General features: G+C 45.6%; 1 protein-coding gene across 10 annotated transcripts in view; it reads right to left on the bottom strand.

Moving 5' to 3' along the window:
* The window catches only part of MARCHF8 (membrane associated ring-CH-type finger 8), a 121,881-nt gene continuing 104,794 nt past the window's right edge, over nucleotides 1-17,087 (bottom strand). For 8 of the 10 annotated variants that reach the window (XM_032271614.1, XM_032271619.1, XM_032271616.1 and 5 more), the window contains 5 exons: nucleotides 9,580-9,668; nucleotides 8,491-9,336; nucleotides 6,569-6,749; nucleotides 4,479-4,626; nucleotides 1-3,905 (listed from right to left, as the gene is read on the bottom strand). In XM_032271614.1, the coding sequence (XP_032127505.1) occupies nucleotides 3,604-3,905; nucleotides 4,479-4,626; nucleotides 6,569-6,749; nucleotides 8,491-9,336; nucleotides 9,580-9,668 (1,566 nt within the window). In that variant the 3' untranslated portion in view covers nucleotides 1-3,603. The remainder of the gene's footprint in view (nucleotides 3,906-4,478; nucleotides 4,627-6,568; nucleotides 6,750-8,490; nucleotides 9,337-9,579; nucleotides 9,669-17,087) is intronic. The other 2 variants (XM_032271622.1, XM_032271623.1) reach the window with 1 other exon arrangement.

The raw sequence follows: 17,087 nt of genomic DNA, 5'->3' as shown, positions 1-17,087 counted from the left end.
TCCTTTTTAAAGAAAGCCTTTATTGCTGCAATTAGACATCCCAGTGTATAGCACAAACCCCCCTTTACAGAGAATTATTCAAGTGGTAATACTGAGAAACAGTGAACATACACAAAAGAATACAAAACTAGACATTTAGATTACTAGAAACTTTCTAAGAAAAATTTGAAATATGAAGTGCCTTTTAGAAACTACACCACACAAGCCAGTATAAATTTGGTTTAACGATCAATTTCCATAAACATTGTATCTAACTGCATTGATCAACTGCACAACTTCAACAATTACTTTCTAAGACAAAGAGAAATGCTTTTATTTCCCTATGTTTTGGTCTTTCCTTGGGCTAGAGGTGGAAGCTGCATGTTTCAAGCCAGATTCAAAAGGGAAAGCACTTCAAAAGGCAAAGTACTTTAAATGTGTATTTGCCTCCAGCCACATCCACAGCCTCATGGATCTCACCAGGTTGGTCCCAGCCCTTCTCCAGCCCTGTAGCCCACAACAGGGATGCAAAGGCAGCCCCGGATCGTGCAGGCATCAACTGAGGCTCCCAAACTGGCCCAGCTGCCCGAGGCCGGCATGCCTATGGCCAGGTAGGACACATGTGCAGGTTTGAAAACTAGGCCTACATGATTGAAGAGTGGACTGAAGCAAAATGGGGAGAAACATTAGAGGCCTAGAGTAGGAAGATACCTTTATAGGGTTTTCCGGAAATTCTTACAATAAACTTGGGCACAAAAACCAAATTGCTGAGGCCAAAAGCCTGCATGTGGTACTGTGACTTATGGGGAATAGAGGCCAAATCAGAGAGGGCTGGCTGGTGATGCCCCAGACCACTTGCCTCTTCCCCTTCCTTGGCCCTGAGACCTCATTCTGGGCTTCTATATGGGTCAACCAAATGCTATCCTTTCACTAAAGCCGGGTGCAAAATAGGGGGCATGAAGCAGGGAGATGCTGGGGAAAACACAGCCCCCAAAAGAATTAAGGGAGCAAGTTTACCCAGGCTACAGGAGCACTGGCAGAGCTGGTGCCCACACCAGATGGGAGTACCATACCCCTGCCAGGCTTCGTGCTTCACTGCTAGATGCAGGGGGCTAGGAGGGTCTGATGAATCAGGAGCTGAACTAGAACCAGAACCTTCAAGGAAAAAAGACAAGAGGGTAGCTCTGTGTCCTGCTAGGAGGGGAAATAAGAATGTGTGCAGATTGTCCACAGTGAGGCCAGAGACGATGAGACGGTATTAGGCAGAAAAGGGAGAGGGCTTCCCATGAGAATCTGGTTGGGCATGGGAGGGATACAGGGCTCAGTTATAAAGGCACCTTTGCCATAGTGGGGTGCCAGCCACACTGGGTGGGCTGCCCAGGGGCTGTCCCTACCTAAGCACTCTCCTGTCTACAGGAAGTCTTGGTGCTTTTCAAGTTCAGCATAAGGGATTCCATATATGAAGTAGGGATTCACACTTAGAAAATCTAATCTGGTACTGTTGGAGGGTGGCAGGAATGAGTATACAAAATCAGGGGCCTTGCCTGAGCAGTTCCTTAGGGACACTGGCAGGGCTGACCTGGGATTCAGCTCTCCTGAGTGGACAGTCTGTAGTTGCCTGGGGCCCCCAGGCTGAGAAGCGGTATGGGTAATTGCACTTCGGGGTACAGTTAACACAGGCACGGGCTGGATGTGACCTGGGAGACAGAGAGGGGAGGCTGACCTGTTTTCGGGAGCTGGCTATGGCTAGACAGTGCCTGCCTAGCCAGAGGAGGGCCACAGCAGATCCACTCCACAGACTAAGACCTGTGTTGCCAAGGAATCAGACACCGGCTTGAAGGAGACAGGAGGGCAAAGCCTACTGCCATTAAGCCCACACCGTAGCTCAGAGATCCTTCAGCCTTCTGGCCTTCAAAACAAACTCTAGGACTTCCACTCTGAAAGGCAAATAAATCATCTTGTTTTTGCTTCATCCCCTTAGTAGCAACAAAGTGCAGGGCAAACGAAGTGCCTAAGGCCCAGACTGAGGCAGGACCCCCAGCATCTCCCACCTCCTCCCTGCAGGCTGGGTGAGAGAGTATCCTGGAGAGAAAGCATCCGGATTACTTATATTGTGTTTCAGGCTCCCCGGCAACTTTCCCGGAGGTAACTATTTGCCTGGCACTAGGAAACTGGGTTTGAAAAACAGAATTTTAAGCAGACTTTTTAGAGACAAGGCCATCTGATGGTAGTGATTTGGTTTTATGAAAATGGTACAGGTAGTAATCCCTGATGACAGAATGGACCGAAAGTGGGACCAAGGGTCCCAAAGGATCCTGTTCAGTCTGGTTAAGGCGACAGCTGGGCGGGTGTATGGCCGGGGAGCAGTGGCACAGCAGACCCTGGCAGTGTGCTCACACCTGATCCTCGTCCCAGAGCCAGCCTGCCTGCCTCATGGCCCTGGCAGTGACTCCACAGAACCTCCATGAGCAGAAGCCTCACAGTGAGCCAGTGCCCATCTTGTGTGCATGGGAGAACCTGCAGTGCACACACCCCAGCCTGGGTGGCACATGGCTGCTCTTTCAATGTGAAGCCAGCACCAACTGGAGAGATTTAACCATAAAGCAGTATTTTTTAAATATTCAGTTTTGTTGTATTACTCACTTCCTTTCCTTCCATTTAGATCTCAAAAACTCTTCTTTTTCAGTGTTGACAAAAACAAATGTACGGGTCAGGTCTATGAAATAACACCTTGTCATAAAACAGGCTCAAAAGCACAGAAACCATGCTTTAACTGCCATTAAGAATTCATTAATTTCCATGAGATCTGTGATAAAAAAGCATCCGGCCTGTTTGTCCTGTCTTAAAGTCATGAGTCTGTTTTATGAACAGGACGAATGCCATGCTTCTTAGCATATATAAGGCAAAGTGGGTTTTTGATCTCTCATGATGTAAAGGAGATAACAAAGGTAAGGAAGGGAAGATTTACAAGTGAGACTTTTTTTTTGAGTGTCAATCCCACTGGACACACATATTACAAAATAAAGATTCTCTTCTGTAAAGTGCTGTTTGCTCAGTGAATCATGTGCCACCACAGAGCACCACGGCCCCATCTGCTCAAGAGCATGGAGGAGGCAGCACTGGCAGAGGGTGGGCCGGAGTCTGTGTTTGGGGGCCTGTTTCAGTACCGCCTCCTGGGGCTCTCCGTGGTATGGAGGGAATCCTTTCAGCATGGCTAGACATTCCCCAAGCTCTGTTCCAGGGTGGGGACCAATGTAAGCTGGAGGCACTGCATATCAGGGCCTGGGTGCCCCTGCTCCTGCTCTTCCCTTGAATTGGCATTTTATTCTCTCATTCTGCGCAATACCATGAGCAGGAACTCCGCTGGCTCCCCATCGTGTCATCATGGGGCCTTCCACCTTCCCTTCCCACAGAGCTGCCTGGCAGAGGCAGGACCCAGGCATGCCCAGCCCACAAGAGGGCTTTCTAGGAAACTAAGGAGGATTTAGAAAAAGAGAAGCCACTATAAATAGTCACCTGCCCAGTCTATGCTATTAAGGGACATAAGAAAGGTACACAAATTGGCAGTAAACAATTTCCTTCGGCTCTTCATGGATGTCCAGGAAAATGACAACCCGCACACAATCAGACATGAATGATTTCTGGTCCAGTGTCTTCAGGCTCTGTGCAACAAGAGTTTGTGTCGGAATGACAGATTCCACGTCCATCTTTATTTTCAAAGTTGGGCTCTGTTAGTGCAGATTTTTCAAAAATATTCTTTTTGCTTGTTTCTGGACAGTTTTGAACATAGATCACTCTATTATAGGCCTTGAGTCTCTTCCACAATTGCACGTATACTTTACACTGAACATACATAAAAAGAAGTCCTCCAGTGAAGCCAATGGCCACAACTACCAATTTAGTCCAAAAGGGCCATTCCAGGATTCCTGGAAGGGAAAAACTCAGCCTATTAGATTTTATTTAAGACCTGAATTAAAAAAAACATACTGTCAAACCACTCCTCACCACCACATTCTTATTTTTTTTTTTTTTTTTTTTTTTAAGAGATGGAGTTTTGCTATGTTGCCCAGGCTAGAGTGCAGTGGCACACAGGTGTGATCATGGCACACTATAGCCCTCAATTGCTGAGCCCCAGCAATCCTCCTTGCCTCAGCCTTTTAAGTATCTGGGACTACAGGACTATGCCACTCACCAATGGATTCACAGCTCACCAAATGTGGCTTAAAGAGTGGAAGACAGTGTCCAGCTACTTCCTGCTTTTCCAGAACACAGTTTATGGAGATTCTCATGCTCCAGAATATGAACTCTCTGACTGAGTTTCAACAACTATCACCACAGCAAAAGAAATGCCAAAAAGGAGGCCTGGTGCCCCTTAACTGCTGTCCCTCCTCTAGAAACCCAAACTTTTTTGGCCTGGCTGGAAAATCCTCTGACCCCAGGACTACTGTGAGCTATCCTCGCCTCTGGTGCTGAGCTTGCTCTTCAGCCTGAGAACTCACCTGTTGCCTGCCCCTGCTTGATCTCCTCGGCAGTACGGTCAATAAGCACATACAAGGACCAGACCACACATGTGATGGCGATGACGTGGAATGTCACTGAGCACATAATCTTCCTGCGCTCGCTGGCCGTCATCTGCAACTTCTCCCACTGGAAAGACAACACGGAATGTGAGGCTCAGGCTTCTTGGGGAGGGGCTTTGGTCAGGTGAGAGCATTATAGGTGAGACTGGCTTTTTGCCCCTTCTCCCTTCCCAAACTAGATGCATTTCCTCAAATACCCAAAGTTGTTCTCCTTTAACCAGGTACCAGGTACAGCCAACTTTCTATCCAATGAAAAGAAGCCAGGATCGAGATGAAACTGAACTATCATCAAAAATCCCCTTGTCTGCTAATTCTTGCAAGCAGACATAAAATGGCCTGATAAAGAATTCTATGATTTCAGTCCTAATGAAAACAGTATGTTGGTCCAGGACCCAGGTGCTACATTTTAAGTTTCCCTGATGTGTTGACTGGCATGGAGGAGCGGAAGAAGAGGGTTGATGATGCCACAGCACACTAGCAGATGGGTCACACTACATCATGAAGGTGAAAGGCAGAAGAAGCTCACTCGTTGGTCCTCGCTACTTTGGCAGCAACAGCTCGAAATCGACGCTAAGAGTTCCGAGTACAAGCAGACTCTGCCAGTCTCATCTCCTTTAGGAGCTCATTAATTTACTCCAAATAGCCAGACTTTTTCATTTACTGGTTTCCGAATCAGGAGAAAACACATAAAGGTAGAGAGAAAGAACAATGTATAAACACTCTGCACATATCCTTTGCCAATCCTAGTCACAGCCTCTTTCCAGATGGGTCTATGCAAGGTAAGTTGTAAACAGAGCCTCAAGGACTTCCTATAGTGAGAGATTAGCATAGAGTAGGCACCCAATAAATTACAAGGCTTCTACTGGGGCAAAACATTTTTTTAAGCACTTTGTGTAAGACTTCGCTAACATCTGGTTGTTTTCTGCTAGAATTTTATATACTAGCAAGTTCCCTGGTCTTCCTACCTGTAACACACAGTCAGCACCCCAGCGCCCCATGCTCCCTGCTACTTCCTACAAACACATGTAGCTTGCCACGCTGTTAATGCTCGCTCTCACCTTTCTAGGGTATACTTTACTTCATAGACAGCTTGACCTCTCTAAACTCCTTTCACTCTGCCTTCAAATCCTAATGATCTTTCAAGAACCACTCTAAAACTCAAACACCCTATGAGGCTACCACGGCTCCACTTCCCCAGCCCTCTAGCCCATAATGAGCATTTCCTTTTCTGAATGACTGATAGGCCCTACCAGCACATCATTTAAGACTTAATTAGCTAGTATATGATTATGTGACTTCTCTTACAATTTATATATAACGTTTTGAGATAAGAACAGTCTTTTATTCTTCCAGACAAAACCTGCTGTGCTGGGCAAAAAAGACGTATGAAACAGTCAACATTTAAACTGGAGAGCAGGGCTGCGGACACAGTTCCTCTCGGAGGCAGCAGTGACATGGGCCTCCAGACAGCTGCACGTCATGAAATATCTGTGGGTCCTTTCTGAAGACAGCTGCACATCACGCAACGTCTGTGCTTCCTTTCCTTTCCCCATCCACCTACTCACACTCCCATCCACCAAATCCTTATCATAGGTTTATACAAATAAATTTACTGTGTGCTGTGGAGAGATACTGATCTCCAACAGACAGTCCTAATCAAAGCAGCAGGACGTCAACAGTTAATATGTATAAAGTTAGGTGCTAAGATACGTCACAAACAGTCTGTGGTCAAAGGCCAGATGACTGACACTGACAAGCAAGCAGTCTCAGTTTGAAGGGAAAAGAAGATTATGAATGGTCAGAAAGAGCTTCTTCCTGAGGGGAGGGACTTGAAAATGAGCACCAGAAACAACAATCTCTACAATGCAAACGTAAGCACCAGCCCCAGCTTTTTAAGGTAATGAATGCAGGCAAGCTATGACCCCATGATCTGTGACACCAGCTCTCCGGGAGTCACTGGTTTCAGGAAGGGTGAAGCACTTCTGGGAACATCCCTTCCTCCCACATACTTTTCTCAGCGGCTTCAGCTTGGTCTCCATGACAAACTCGTACTTGCAGAGCTCGCAGCAGCGCGTGTCGGAGCTCTTGATCCACTGCTGCAGGCAGGCCTGGTGCACGAAGTGGAGGCTTCCTGTGCAGCGGCAGGGGGTAATGAGGGGACTCTCGTCGTCTCCTTCACAGTGGCAGATCCTATGGTGGAAGGAAAACCCGTCATTCCAAGGAGAGCCCCATGACAGGGGAGCTGACACTTCAGTGGAAGGTCAATTCCCCCAAAGAAAACTTTCAGAAACGAACATGACAGAAATGACTATAGGCACAAAAACATACAAACACAAATGAAAACAATCACTACAAACTAAAAATTTCTAGCTTACTGCACCAACATGGAAAGTCTGGAGGGCATTTGGCAACGAAAGGGAAAAAATGACGTAAGAAATGACAAAGTGGTCATTTTTTGGTAAGACATGAAACTTCCTTGAAAGGTGAATTTAAAGCAACACGTAATCATTTTCCAGAACATAAGATGGTAAAATAATTAGACGGAAAATTTCTATATAAAACAAAGCCAGCATTCCAACTTTCAAAAATACCACAGTGACTTTAAATGATGACATCTGCTTTTTAGCTATAATCACTTACTTTACCTTCATACCCCACAACTATATATTTCTGTTCTCTCTCAGGAAGTAAACAAAGATCACAGTACCTCTCCTAGACCTAAAAAACTCACCATAACAAGATGCTGCAATTTCATCTCTTTTTCTTGGGACCACTAATAGCAGTAAGTGAGAATTAATTTGAAAGCACTCATTATTTCCAAGGAAGTATGCAGCAAGATATAGCTATTGGCCTGAAGGAACTTAACAGGCTTTTAAGAAACAGAAGGGTCTTTTCCAGCAGCTAGCGAACAGGCTGGGGCACCTGTCCTGGAAGGAGCCAGGGTCTCAGGCTATCTGTGTTTTAGTGAGGGGGGTCTCTGATACAACTGTTAGAAATGGCAACAGCTGGCACTAAGGAGAGGAGACCGGGGAATGGTCAGAAGTAAGAAGGCACAAGAGTCACAAAAAGTGAATTCTGGAGGCCAGAAAAGGATACTGCATAAGGGAAGATAAAGGCGGGAAACGGAGTTAGGGCGGGACATAGGTGGCTACACTCCAGTTAAAAGGAAGGAAGCAGCTACTGGAAGGAAGGAGCTACTGGAGAACAGCCAGTCCCCACACACCTTTTAGGGGTAGATGGGGAGCAAGGGTTAAAAAAGAGGCTGGGAGATGCAACAATGCTTAAAATCTGGACCATCAGGCTGGAAAGCTGGAGCTACTAATTTCTTTCTTCCAGTTTCTTTATGTAAAGTCTACTTATTTTTAGTTGAGAAGAGTCAGCTTGGCCTTTAATATGTGTAGCTTCTTCCTTTTTTTTTTTTTGGCAAGAGAGTTTCACTCTTGTCACCCAGGCTGAAGTGCAATGGCGCAATCTTGGCTCACTACAACCTCCGCCTTCTGGGTTCAGGCAATTCTCCTGCCTCAGCCTCCCAAGTAGCAGGGACTACAGGTGTGCGCCACCATGCCCAGCTAATTTTTGTATTTTTAGTAGAGACGGGGTTTCGCCATGTTGGCCAGGCTGGTCTTGAACTCCTGATCTTAGGTGATCCACCCGCCTCAGCCTCCCAAAGTGCTGGGATTACAGGCGTGAGCCACCACGCCCGGCCAGCTTCTTCCTCTTTTATCATTTGTGAAACTATCTTGGGACCCATGTCATAAAAATTAAGTTTTTCAAATGATATTGATACTCCATTCTTCTGGAGAAAATGATTAACCCATAACTGGTTACAACTTCCTATTACTTCATTTTCCTGAAACTTCACATATTAAAGCAAGGTGAGGCTCCTGATGTGAGCAGAGATGGCTAGAATGGCACTTCCTGGCAAACCAACCTGCAGGCATCCCCTGATGTGGACACGGGAGATATGGGGGCTAATTTTTCAGAGAGGGGAGAAGGACAATCCAGGTCACTGTCCTTTTCTGTGGAGCAGAGGGGAGCCCGCAGAACCCTACTCTTCAATTTTGCAGATGTGCTGTCCTCAAAGACGTCGTCATCTCCCATGTCGTCAGAGCAGAAGCCCGTGCTCCCTGCCAGCCCACTGGAAGACTTGGCAGTGTGCAAGCGAGCGGTGCAGCTCTCCAGCTCGTGGAACCTGTGCAGGCTGCTGGTGCTCGAGCCATGAGAGAGTGAGAACAGGTACCGGAGCAGTCGCTGGCTTCGGGATGTGGCCTCGCCATCTGCCTTCTCTTCCAGCAGCAGGCCAGGCCTGCCCCCCTGGCCAGCTTCCACCTCTGAGGCAGCTGAGTGACTGGCAGAAAGGCATGAAACACAAGAATGTTTGGAATTGCCAAGAGGTTTGTAGTTCAGGGTTCTTTTTTCTTTATGAAGGTACCTGCTGGTTCTGAGACACGAATCTTGAGGGAATATTAATTTTCCTTCCGAACAAGTTCTTTCCACATAAGCAAAACTTTCCGAAGTATCCTGCGCCTTCTCACCCACATCACTGAGGGATCTTGAGAACTTTAGTGTTCTTCTGGCTTTGGTATTCTTAGCAGGCCTCAAGGCCTGGACCCATTCTGAACCAAAGGAATTTCTCTTTGACGCCTGTAATGTGTCCTTACAGATAACTGTCACAGTGAGCCCTTGTGTCAGAGAACTCTGGCAGTGAGGAGCTTTCAAGACAACAGCAGACTGCATGGAACTGTGGTGACAACACTCAGAAAACACTGCACTGGAACTGCATGCAGAACAGTGGGATAAAAGCACAGAAAGTAAAAACAATTTTAAAAGAGAATAGACATCATAGTGAAGAAATGAAATTTGCATGGGCAACTTGGTGCGCAAACCACACATAAAACTGGGTGAACTGTTTAGACCAAAGGCAGACTGAATAAGCAAATGGAAATTCAAGAACCTGCAGACACTAATGCTTATTTCTAGTTGCACACTGATCACGGCAGCATCTGAAGCAGAGTGTTACCTGCAGATGTCCTGGCTGGACGGCGTGATAGAAGTGCGAGAGAAGGTAGACACCGGAGCCGGAGCTGATGCTGACGTAGGACTCCCAGCCTGCAATGACAGACCTCTGGTCAGTGTTCAGAAAGAGCCAAGGGGACCATGCGCACTGTCTCCTGGACAGTGTCGGGCAAAAACCCTAGAAATATCTGCTATTTCCCGCTGTTCAACGAATGACACATATTAGGTCCCTCTAAGCCTAGGCAAAACAAATCAAATAGCACTATTTTTTTCTTCTCTGTGGCTAAAAGTATAACCAAGAAATGTCTGAGGCTACAGAACACCACTACTTATCTCCTGCAGGTCCAGGGGCCGTTTATTTTCTAAGCATCTAAATTGAATTCGTTCATATAGAAGTGAAGAAACCAAGTACTACAAGATATCATGCAAATGTCAAAGAAATAAGAGGCTCCAGGCCTGCCAGCACAGGGTTCCCCAGCACTCTAGTTCCTAAGATCACCAAGGCTGGCAGATTTAAGAGCTCTCTCTTACCTCACAACCTCATGCACAGTGCCAGATGCCCCTGTGCTCCACAAAACCTCACTGCCCTGCCACAGCTCTTCACGCAAAAGGGAGACCAGACCACCTGACCACAGGGGCCACCAGGGGCTGAGGAGGAACACAGAATGCTCCCAATAGGTCTAATCTTGGAACTGTAAATTAAGAAAAATAATCAAGAAAATTTAGATTTGAAACAAAGTGCAGCGAGAGGTCATAGAATAGAATAGAGCCTCTAAGGTGGTGAATGGTCAAACTTAGAGAAAAAATCTAGGAAAGACAGGAAGTACCTCAGTGAGGAGAGAAATGGACAGAGAGAAATAGGGACGGTGAGTGCCGCTGAGCTGAGGATACACCACTACCACTAGAGGGCCCCAGACACCCACACCAGCCTCAGGTTCCCCAGGCTCCACAGACCCCACAGACCCACGAGTATTCATAAGCATTCTTCCCTTAAGATGGTGAGCTTGAATGAGAATCTGCTCCATGCAACCCCAACAGCCCCAAGAAAACAATGCCACATGTTTGTTATCACTGGAAAGGCCATATCACCACCCACCTTCTGCAGGCCCACCTGCATGGCCCTTGGCCCTAACTCTTTGATACAAGGGAGCTCCACCCTGGCCCGCAATTCCCCGGCTGAGGCTTAGTCCCAATTTTTCTAAGTGCCATCCCCAAGGATGCATTCTCATCCTGGAACTCCACCAATGGGACCCCTGACATTGGTCAGTCACCAGAACAGATATGGCCATTGCCCAGAAACTCCTCCTCCTCCTCCCTCTCACAGCAAACGCAGCAGCCTGGAGAAAGCCAGGATGGCACTCAAATTAAGCTGCCCATCGCATGGTTGCTCCCACTTCCAGCACAGAGATTAAACACCACTTTAATCCAAGTCCATCTAAAGAAACAAGATCCAAGAAGCTCCTCGTCAGCATGCTGCACGTGTATGCTGAGATCACGCCGCACCAATCCATGAGCATGTCTTCAAATTCACCAAAGAATCTACATTTCTTTTCTTTTTTTTTTTTTGAGACGGAGTTTCGGTCTTGTTACCCAGGCTGGAGTGCAATGGCGCAATCTCGGCTCACCGCAACCTCTGCCTCCTGTGTTCAGGCAATTCTCCTGCCTCAGCCTCCTGAGTAGCTGGGATTACAGGCTTGCGCCACCATGCCCAGCTAATTTTCTGTATTTTTAGTAGAGACAGAGTTTCACCATGTTGACTAGGATGGTCTCGATCTCCTGATCTCGTGATCCACCCGCCTCGGCTTCCCAAAGTGCTGGGATTACAGGCGTGAGCCACTGCGCCCAGCTTCTACATTTATTTTCTAACGGAATATGCATATGGGCATGGGGTATATGGTCTTTAGAAGCATTAGAAGTCAAAGTTCTTAAGAATCTAAAGTTTACTTGGAGACATGAAAATAGCATCCTTGAAATAACCCTCCCATCACTACCTTTTGTCAATATTCTTCCTAAAACAATGTGGGAAACATCTTAGGATGCCTGTGGACACTCTGCTGTGACATCCCTTGCATCCTTCAAGTCTGACTGCGTGAGCCATTGTCCTCTTTCTCCAACTGCATTATATACTGTCTTCTTTCCCCAGCATCGTCCTCTCGGGGCACCTATCACTGGCTCCACCTGCCCCAGAGACGAGCACTCAAGGCCTTTTGGTATCATGGGCTTTACTGTTTATACCACAGGGGAGCAGGTTGAGGGGGGACCCATGCTAAGGTCCCCAAACTCCTACAATTCCCCTGTTTTCTGACATTTAGTCCTTACACTATTCTAGGACTAAAAGCCTTCCTGAACTTATTGCTGTATTCTGTTACTTCTGAGGATGACCAGCTCTGTTCAACACACAAAGGCAAGGTTGAATTGTGTCATGAAGACCACAGCCTGACCATGGTGTATTGCAGAAAAGTGAGCGTCTTCATCCCCTGTTCCCACGTAGACTTTGAGGAAGGAATATCCAGCAGTATTCACATGCTTGCCCCTCATTGCTATAAGGTCACCTCTTCTTCCTCTGTGTTGCTGGGTCAAACATAGTCCCTGGAACTGAAGTATGGAAGGAAGCCCCTGCCCTCCAAGTAATGGCAGCAGAAGAAAGTACCTAGTCACCAACCTCCCTTTTAACTTAGTAAGAGCATGGTCCTCTTGGAACCTCGTGTACGTTCCTGTACTGTGAAGGGAAGGCAAACCCTGTGGGAGGAGGTGGTGTCTTATCTGGAAAATGGTGCCCAATCACGGTCAGTGTCCTGGGGGGAGGTAGGTTCCTGATGGGAAACTAAACTTCTGAACTCCAGTACTGAACTACAAGTAATTCATGTCAAAAAAGGTACTCTGGGACGGGCACGGTGGCTCATGCCTATAATCCCCGCACTTCTGGGAGGCTGAGGCAGGTGGATAATGAGGTCAGGAGATTGAGACCATCCTGGTTAACATGGTGAAACCCCGTCTCTACTAAAAAATATATATATTTATAAATTAGCCGGGTATGGTGGCATGCACCTATAGTCCCAGTTACTCAGGAGGCTGAGGCAGGAGAATTGCTTGAACCTGCAAAGTGGAGGTTGCAGTGAGCCGAGATCATGCCACTGCACTCCAGCCTGGGTGAGAGTGAAACTCCATCTCAAAAATAAAGGGTACTCTAAGGTAATGATTCCATCTTTGCCTGCCCATGATGAGGAGGAGCAAGGCCTGAAGGAAGGAGAGTAGAGCCTTATAACAGAACAGAGCCTGGATTGAGGAAGCAGCCATACCAGGTGCACACACGCCAGGACATGTGTTCACTTCCCTGTGTGGTTCCCCATGTGTGTGCACTTGTAGTAGACGTCAAGGCCAGCATGACAGTGACAGTGGACCCAAAAAGGAAGGAAGGGAGTTCTTGCAAGGCTGGGGAGATTCTGCCCTGCTCAATTTTACTTAGGAAACAGGAAACAGCCTCGGCAACCTCTGTCTACATTCCTGCTCTCATTTCACATTTCACCCTTTCCAATCTTATGAAAACATTACAGAATATTCTCAGCAGGTATGTCTAATCCTCAACAAGCCTCTTAATGACAGAGAAAGGGTCTCTATTCTGATTAGATCATAAAATTTCGAGAAAAATTTAAAAATCTACTTATTGTTATTTTACATAAATATAAACTTCAACAAATGCCAACTCCTCCAATAAAGCAAGAAAACCAGTGAGATTTGTGGGTTCATCACAGCTCCCAGAAGAGTCTCCTTCTGTCACTAAAGAACAGCAAACATTTCAAAGGTTAGGACAAATCTATAGGCAGAATGGTCATCAAAAACAATTTTAAAGAGCTTTATTTGTTGCTGGTATAGATAGAGCTGAGAGAAATCCATCAACCAACAAAGATCTAAAAGACTAGCCTGATCAACAACAAAATAAAGCTGACAGTTTCAAATATGGTTCCATGGTCAGATTCTGGAAGCCAGTGTAGTCAAAGGCCAGCAATCTCCTCTTAGGAGCTCTGCAGGATGGGACCTCAACTAGATGGGACAGGACTAGCCATCCTGCTCTTTCTGAAAACAGCAGACAGTGTGACACGCAGGAACTGGGGCAGTGCTAGGCTCAGTGATCCGTAACACACAAAACTCCAGAGAACACCTATACTCTACTCTCCATACGATCAGACCACACACGACTCAACAGTTACTAATAGAAGTACAAATGTTCATCATGCAAAAATCCAAATGTGTCAAGAAAACTTAGGCCCTCTGTTCCTGAAGTTCTTTGTGCGTTGTCATAAATGACAGACTTTCCAGTCATGAAAAGGAATATAAAGCAATCTCACTACAAAAAAATTCTTGTAATCCCCTCTTCTTAAGAAGTTGTAATTAATTATGCCAAAACAAACCTCTGGATTTCTATCCAAGCCTAAATGCCAGTTTATTTCTTAGAAATGACAAATACTTTCTGACAATTTGTTTTGCTACATTCAAGTCTCTCAGTAGCTGGCTTTCTTATCAAATTCACTGTTTTAAATGATTTTAACAAGACTTCCAAAGAACATATGGGGAAAAAACCTTTCTATACATCCTTGGCAGAAACTGGCATTCCCCTTCTCTCAGTTCCCTCTTAGAGTGCCTGCTATCACTGGAGCAGCTATAGCAGTGTGCTTACCCAGTTGACGTCACATACCTCCTTCTCACTGCAGGACACCAGCATGCCTTCCTTGGCCTCTGGTACCTTCTGCCAGGTTACTGCCCAGCCTCCTCTATTACCCATGCCCCTCCTTTTCTGTGCATCCCCCTGACTGGGCCTTCTTTTCGCTTACCAGCAAAGCTACTTTTAAACATTTAGGTCTCAGGCCCCTAACAAAAGCAAACTTGCCCATCTGATTTATCTGCAAAGGGAGAGGACCACAGGAATGGTCTGTTTGGGTGAGCTTGTTTTTACGCAAGGAGGAACCTGAAGAAAGGCTGGATAAAGATGGTTAAGAGGCGAGAAGAGCTCGTTTTTACAAATGACCTCAAATTACAGTACAGCCAATCAATGACTTAATAGAAGCAATAGGAAAAGATGCACAGACAGCTCTCAAAACATGAAAAGATACTTCACTTCTCTCATGATGAGAAATGCAAATAAAAGCTAAAATGAGATACCCTCATCAGCCAAGAAAATTAATCAAGTAATATGTGTTGGCAGAAGCGTGGAGAAGCAGGTAAGCTTATACATTGCTGGTGGGAGCAAATGGTGAACTTCCCTAGGATGACAAAAGGCACATATACGTTGTCTCGGCAATTCTTTTAGGAATTCATCCCCACACACCTGTGGGAAGAGGTTTGTACACTGCAGTGTTTGTGACAGTAAAGGGCTGGAATCATCCTAAATACCCATCAGCTCAGAGCTGACTGAGTCAATACTGTTCTATCTACAGAAAGAAGTATCAGCAGTCATTAAAAAGATGGGGAAAGCCCTAATTATGTCCAGTAATGAACACGCAAAGTTAAACAAGTGGATAGAAGCACCATTGCCATTTGTGCTGGTGCTGCATAGACTACCCAGGAGGGAGACCAGGAAACCTCAATGGAGGGACCTGGACTTGTCACAGAGACCGGCAAAACCATAATGCCACTTTGCACTGAGTACCATTTCCCAAACAGAAATTCATTTTTAAAATAATATGTGATTGATGATTTTAAAAAGTAAAACAAAACTGCAGAAACATAACCAACTGCAATGACTTTCCAACTCTGGGATGACAGGTAAATAAATCAATGTAGTGGGTGATGACCTATGATTTTAAAAATGCAATAAAATAGAATATGTCAAAGTGCATTTGACATAAAAAGGATAAAGTCTTTTGGGGTAATTTTGTCTCTCAGATGTGTATTTAAGTGAACTGGGTTTCAATATAAAAGCTTCTTACTATGGATCATGGTCAAAGTCACTTAAAGTCACTGCCTGACTGTATTTCTACAAAGAAAATACAAAATAGCAAAAGAAATAGGGCCGGCCATGGTGACAACACACGCCTGTAATCCCAGTACTTTGGGAGGCTGAGGTGGGCTGATTACGAGTTCAGGAATTCGAGACCAGTCCAGCCAACATAGTGAAACCCTATCTCTACTAAAAATTCAAAAACTTAGCTGGGTGTGGTGGTGTGCGCCTATGATCCCAGCTACTCGGGAGGCTGAAGGCAGGAAAATCGTGTGAACCCAGGAGGTGGAGGTTGCAGTGAGCAGAGATCACGCCATTGCACTCCAGTGACAGTGTGAGACTCAGTCTCAAAAAACAAAAACAAAAGAAATAAAAGAAGGTGGCTAAATTAAGAGATCATGTTGGCTGTTGGCCCAGAGGTTCTAGAAGTGAATTGGTCTGACAGCTCTCTCCAAAGAAGGTTTTCCTCTACATGGAAAGCATTTGCCACCCATATGAGATGTCTTTTGCTATGTAAACAAATCACCAGAAACTTAGTAGCTTAAAACATAATCACTTCACAGTTCCCATGGACTAGGAGTCTATGCGCCCATGCTGGGATTCTCTGCTCTGGTCAGTCTCCTTCCTTCCTGGAGACCTCGGAAGGAACACGTTTACACGTTCTCTCAGGTTGTTGGCAGAACACAACTTCTCGCAGCTTCAGGACTGAGGGGCAGGCCACATGCATCTGCAGTCACATGACCCCTCCCATCTTCAAAGCCCACTTGTGCTATTAATCTCTCTGACTTCCCCTTCTGCCACCAGTCAGAGAACGTTCTTTGCTTTTTAAGCACTCATGGGATTCCACTGGGGCCCATATCTATAACCCTAAATAATCTCCCTTAAAGGTCAACTGTGCTGCTACACAACACAACATAATCATAGGAGTAATGATAGCAATGCATTCACAGGTTCTAGGCAATTACAGAGACATTTTGGGGGGCATTTTCAAAATCATGCTCACCAAATCACTTCTTTGTGTTTCCTGCTCATGAGGTTGCTAGCGGTTATTGCCCTCCCACTTCCAAACTAAGAGATAGGAATCTGCTCGTAACTGCCAACTCAGCAGGCCTGACTTCATACGACAGAGCCAAATAAAGTTTTCTCACTTGGTGTTTATATACTGCAATGTGCACACTGAGATTACGTCTTACCAAACTTTCTGCTTAGCACAGAATTACTGTGTCAAACCAATGCTTCATTATGAGAAAGTCTGCTTTCAATAAATAAATACCCAGTTGTGTTGAACTTCAAAATGAGCCACAATTAAAGGAAAAGAAGCCATTCTGTGGCTTTTCTGAGGCTTGCTCTGATAAATACATGTTGACTCTTATGCAGGGCTGTGCCAAGAACAAGCTTCCACAAAGGCAATTAATTAAAGCTGACCATTAAAAAATTAAGTATATACAATATAGGATTCACAGAGGAGCATATACAATAAAAACTACTGAATGCTAAAATGATTTCCATCATAAATGACTCTTATTAGCATTGCTTAGCAAGTAGTATTAACATGGAATTCTTTTCTATAGTGGCCT

Source organism: Sapajus apella, unplaced genomic scaffold (assembly GCF_009761245.1).
Source record: "Sapajus apella isolate SASKATOON/1434 unplaced genomic scaffold, GSC_monkey_1.0 scaffold243, whole genome shotgun sequence".
Taxonomy (NCBI): Eukaryota; Metazoa; Chordata; class Mammalia; order Primates; family Cebidae; genus Sapajus; species Sapajus apella.
This window is presented reverse-complemented; position numbering and strand designations above follow the sequence as displayed.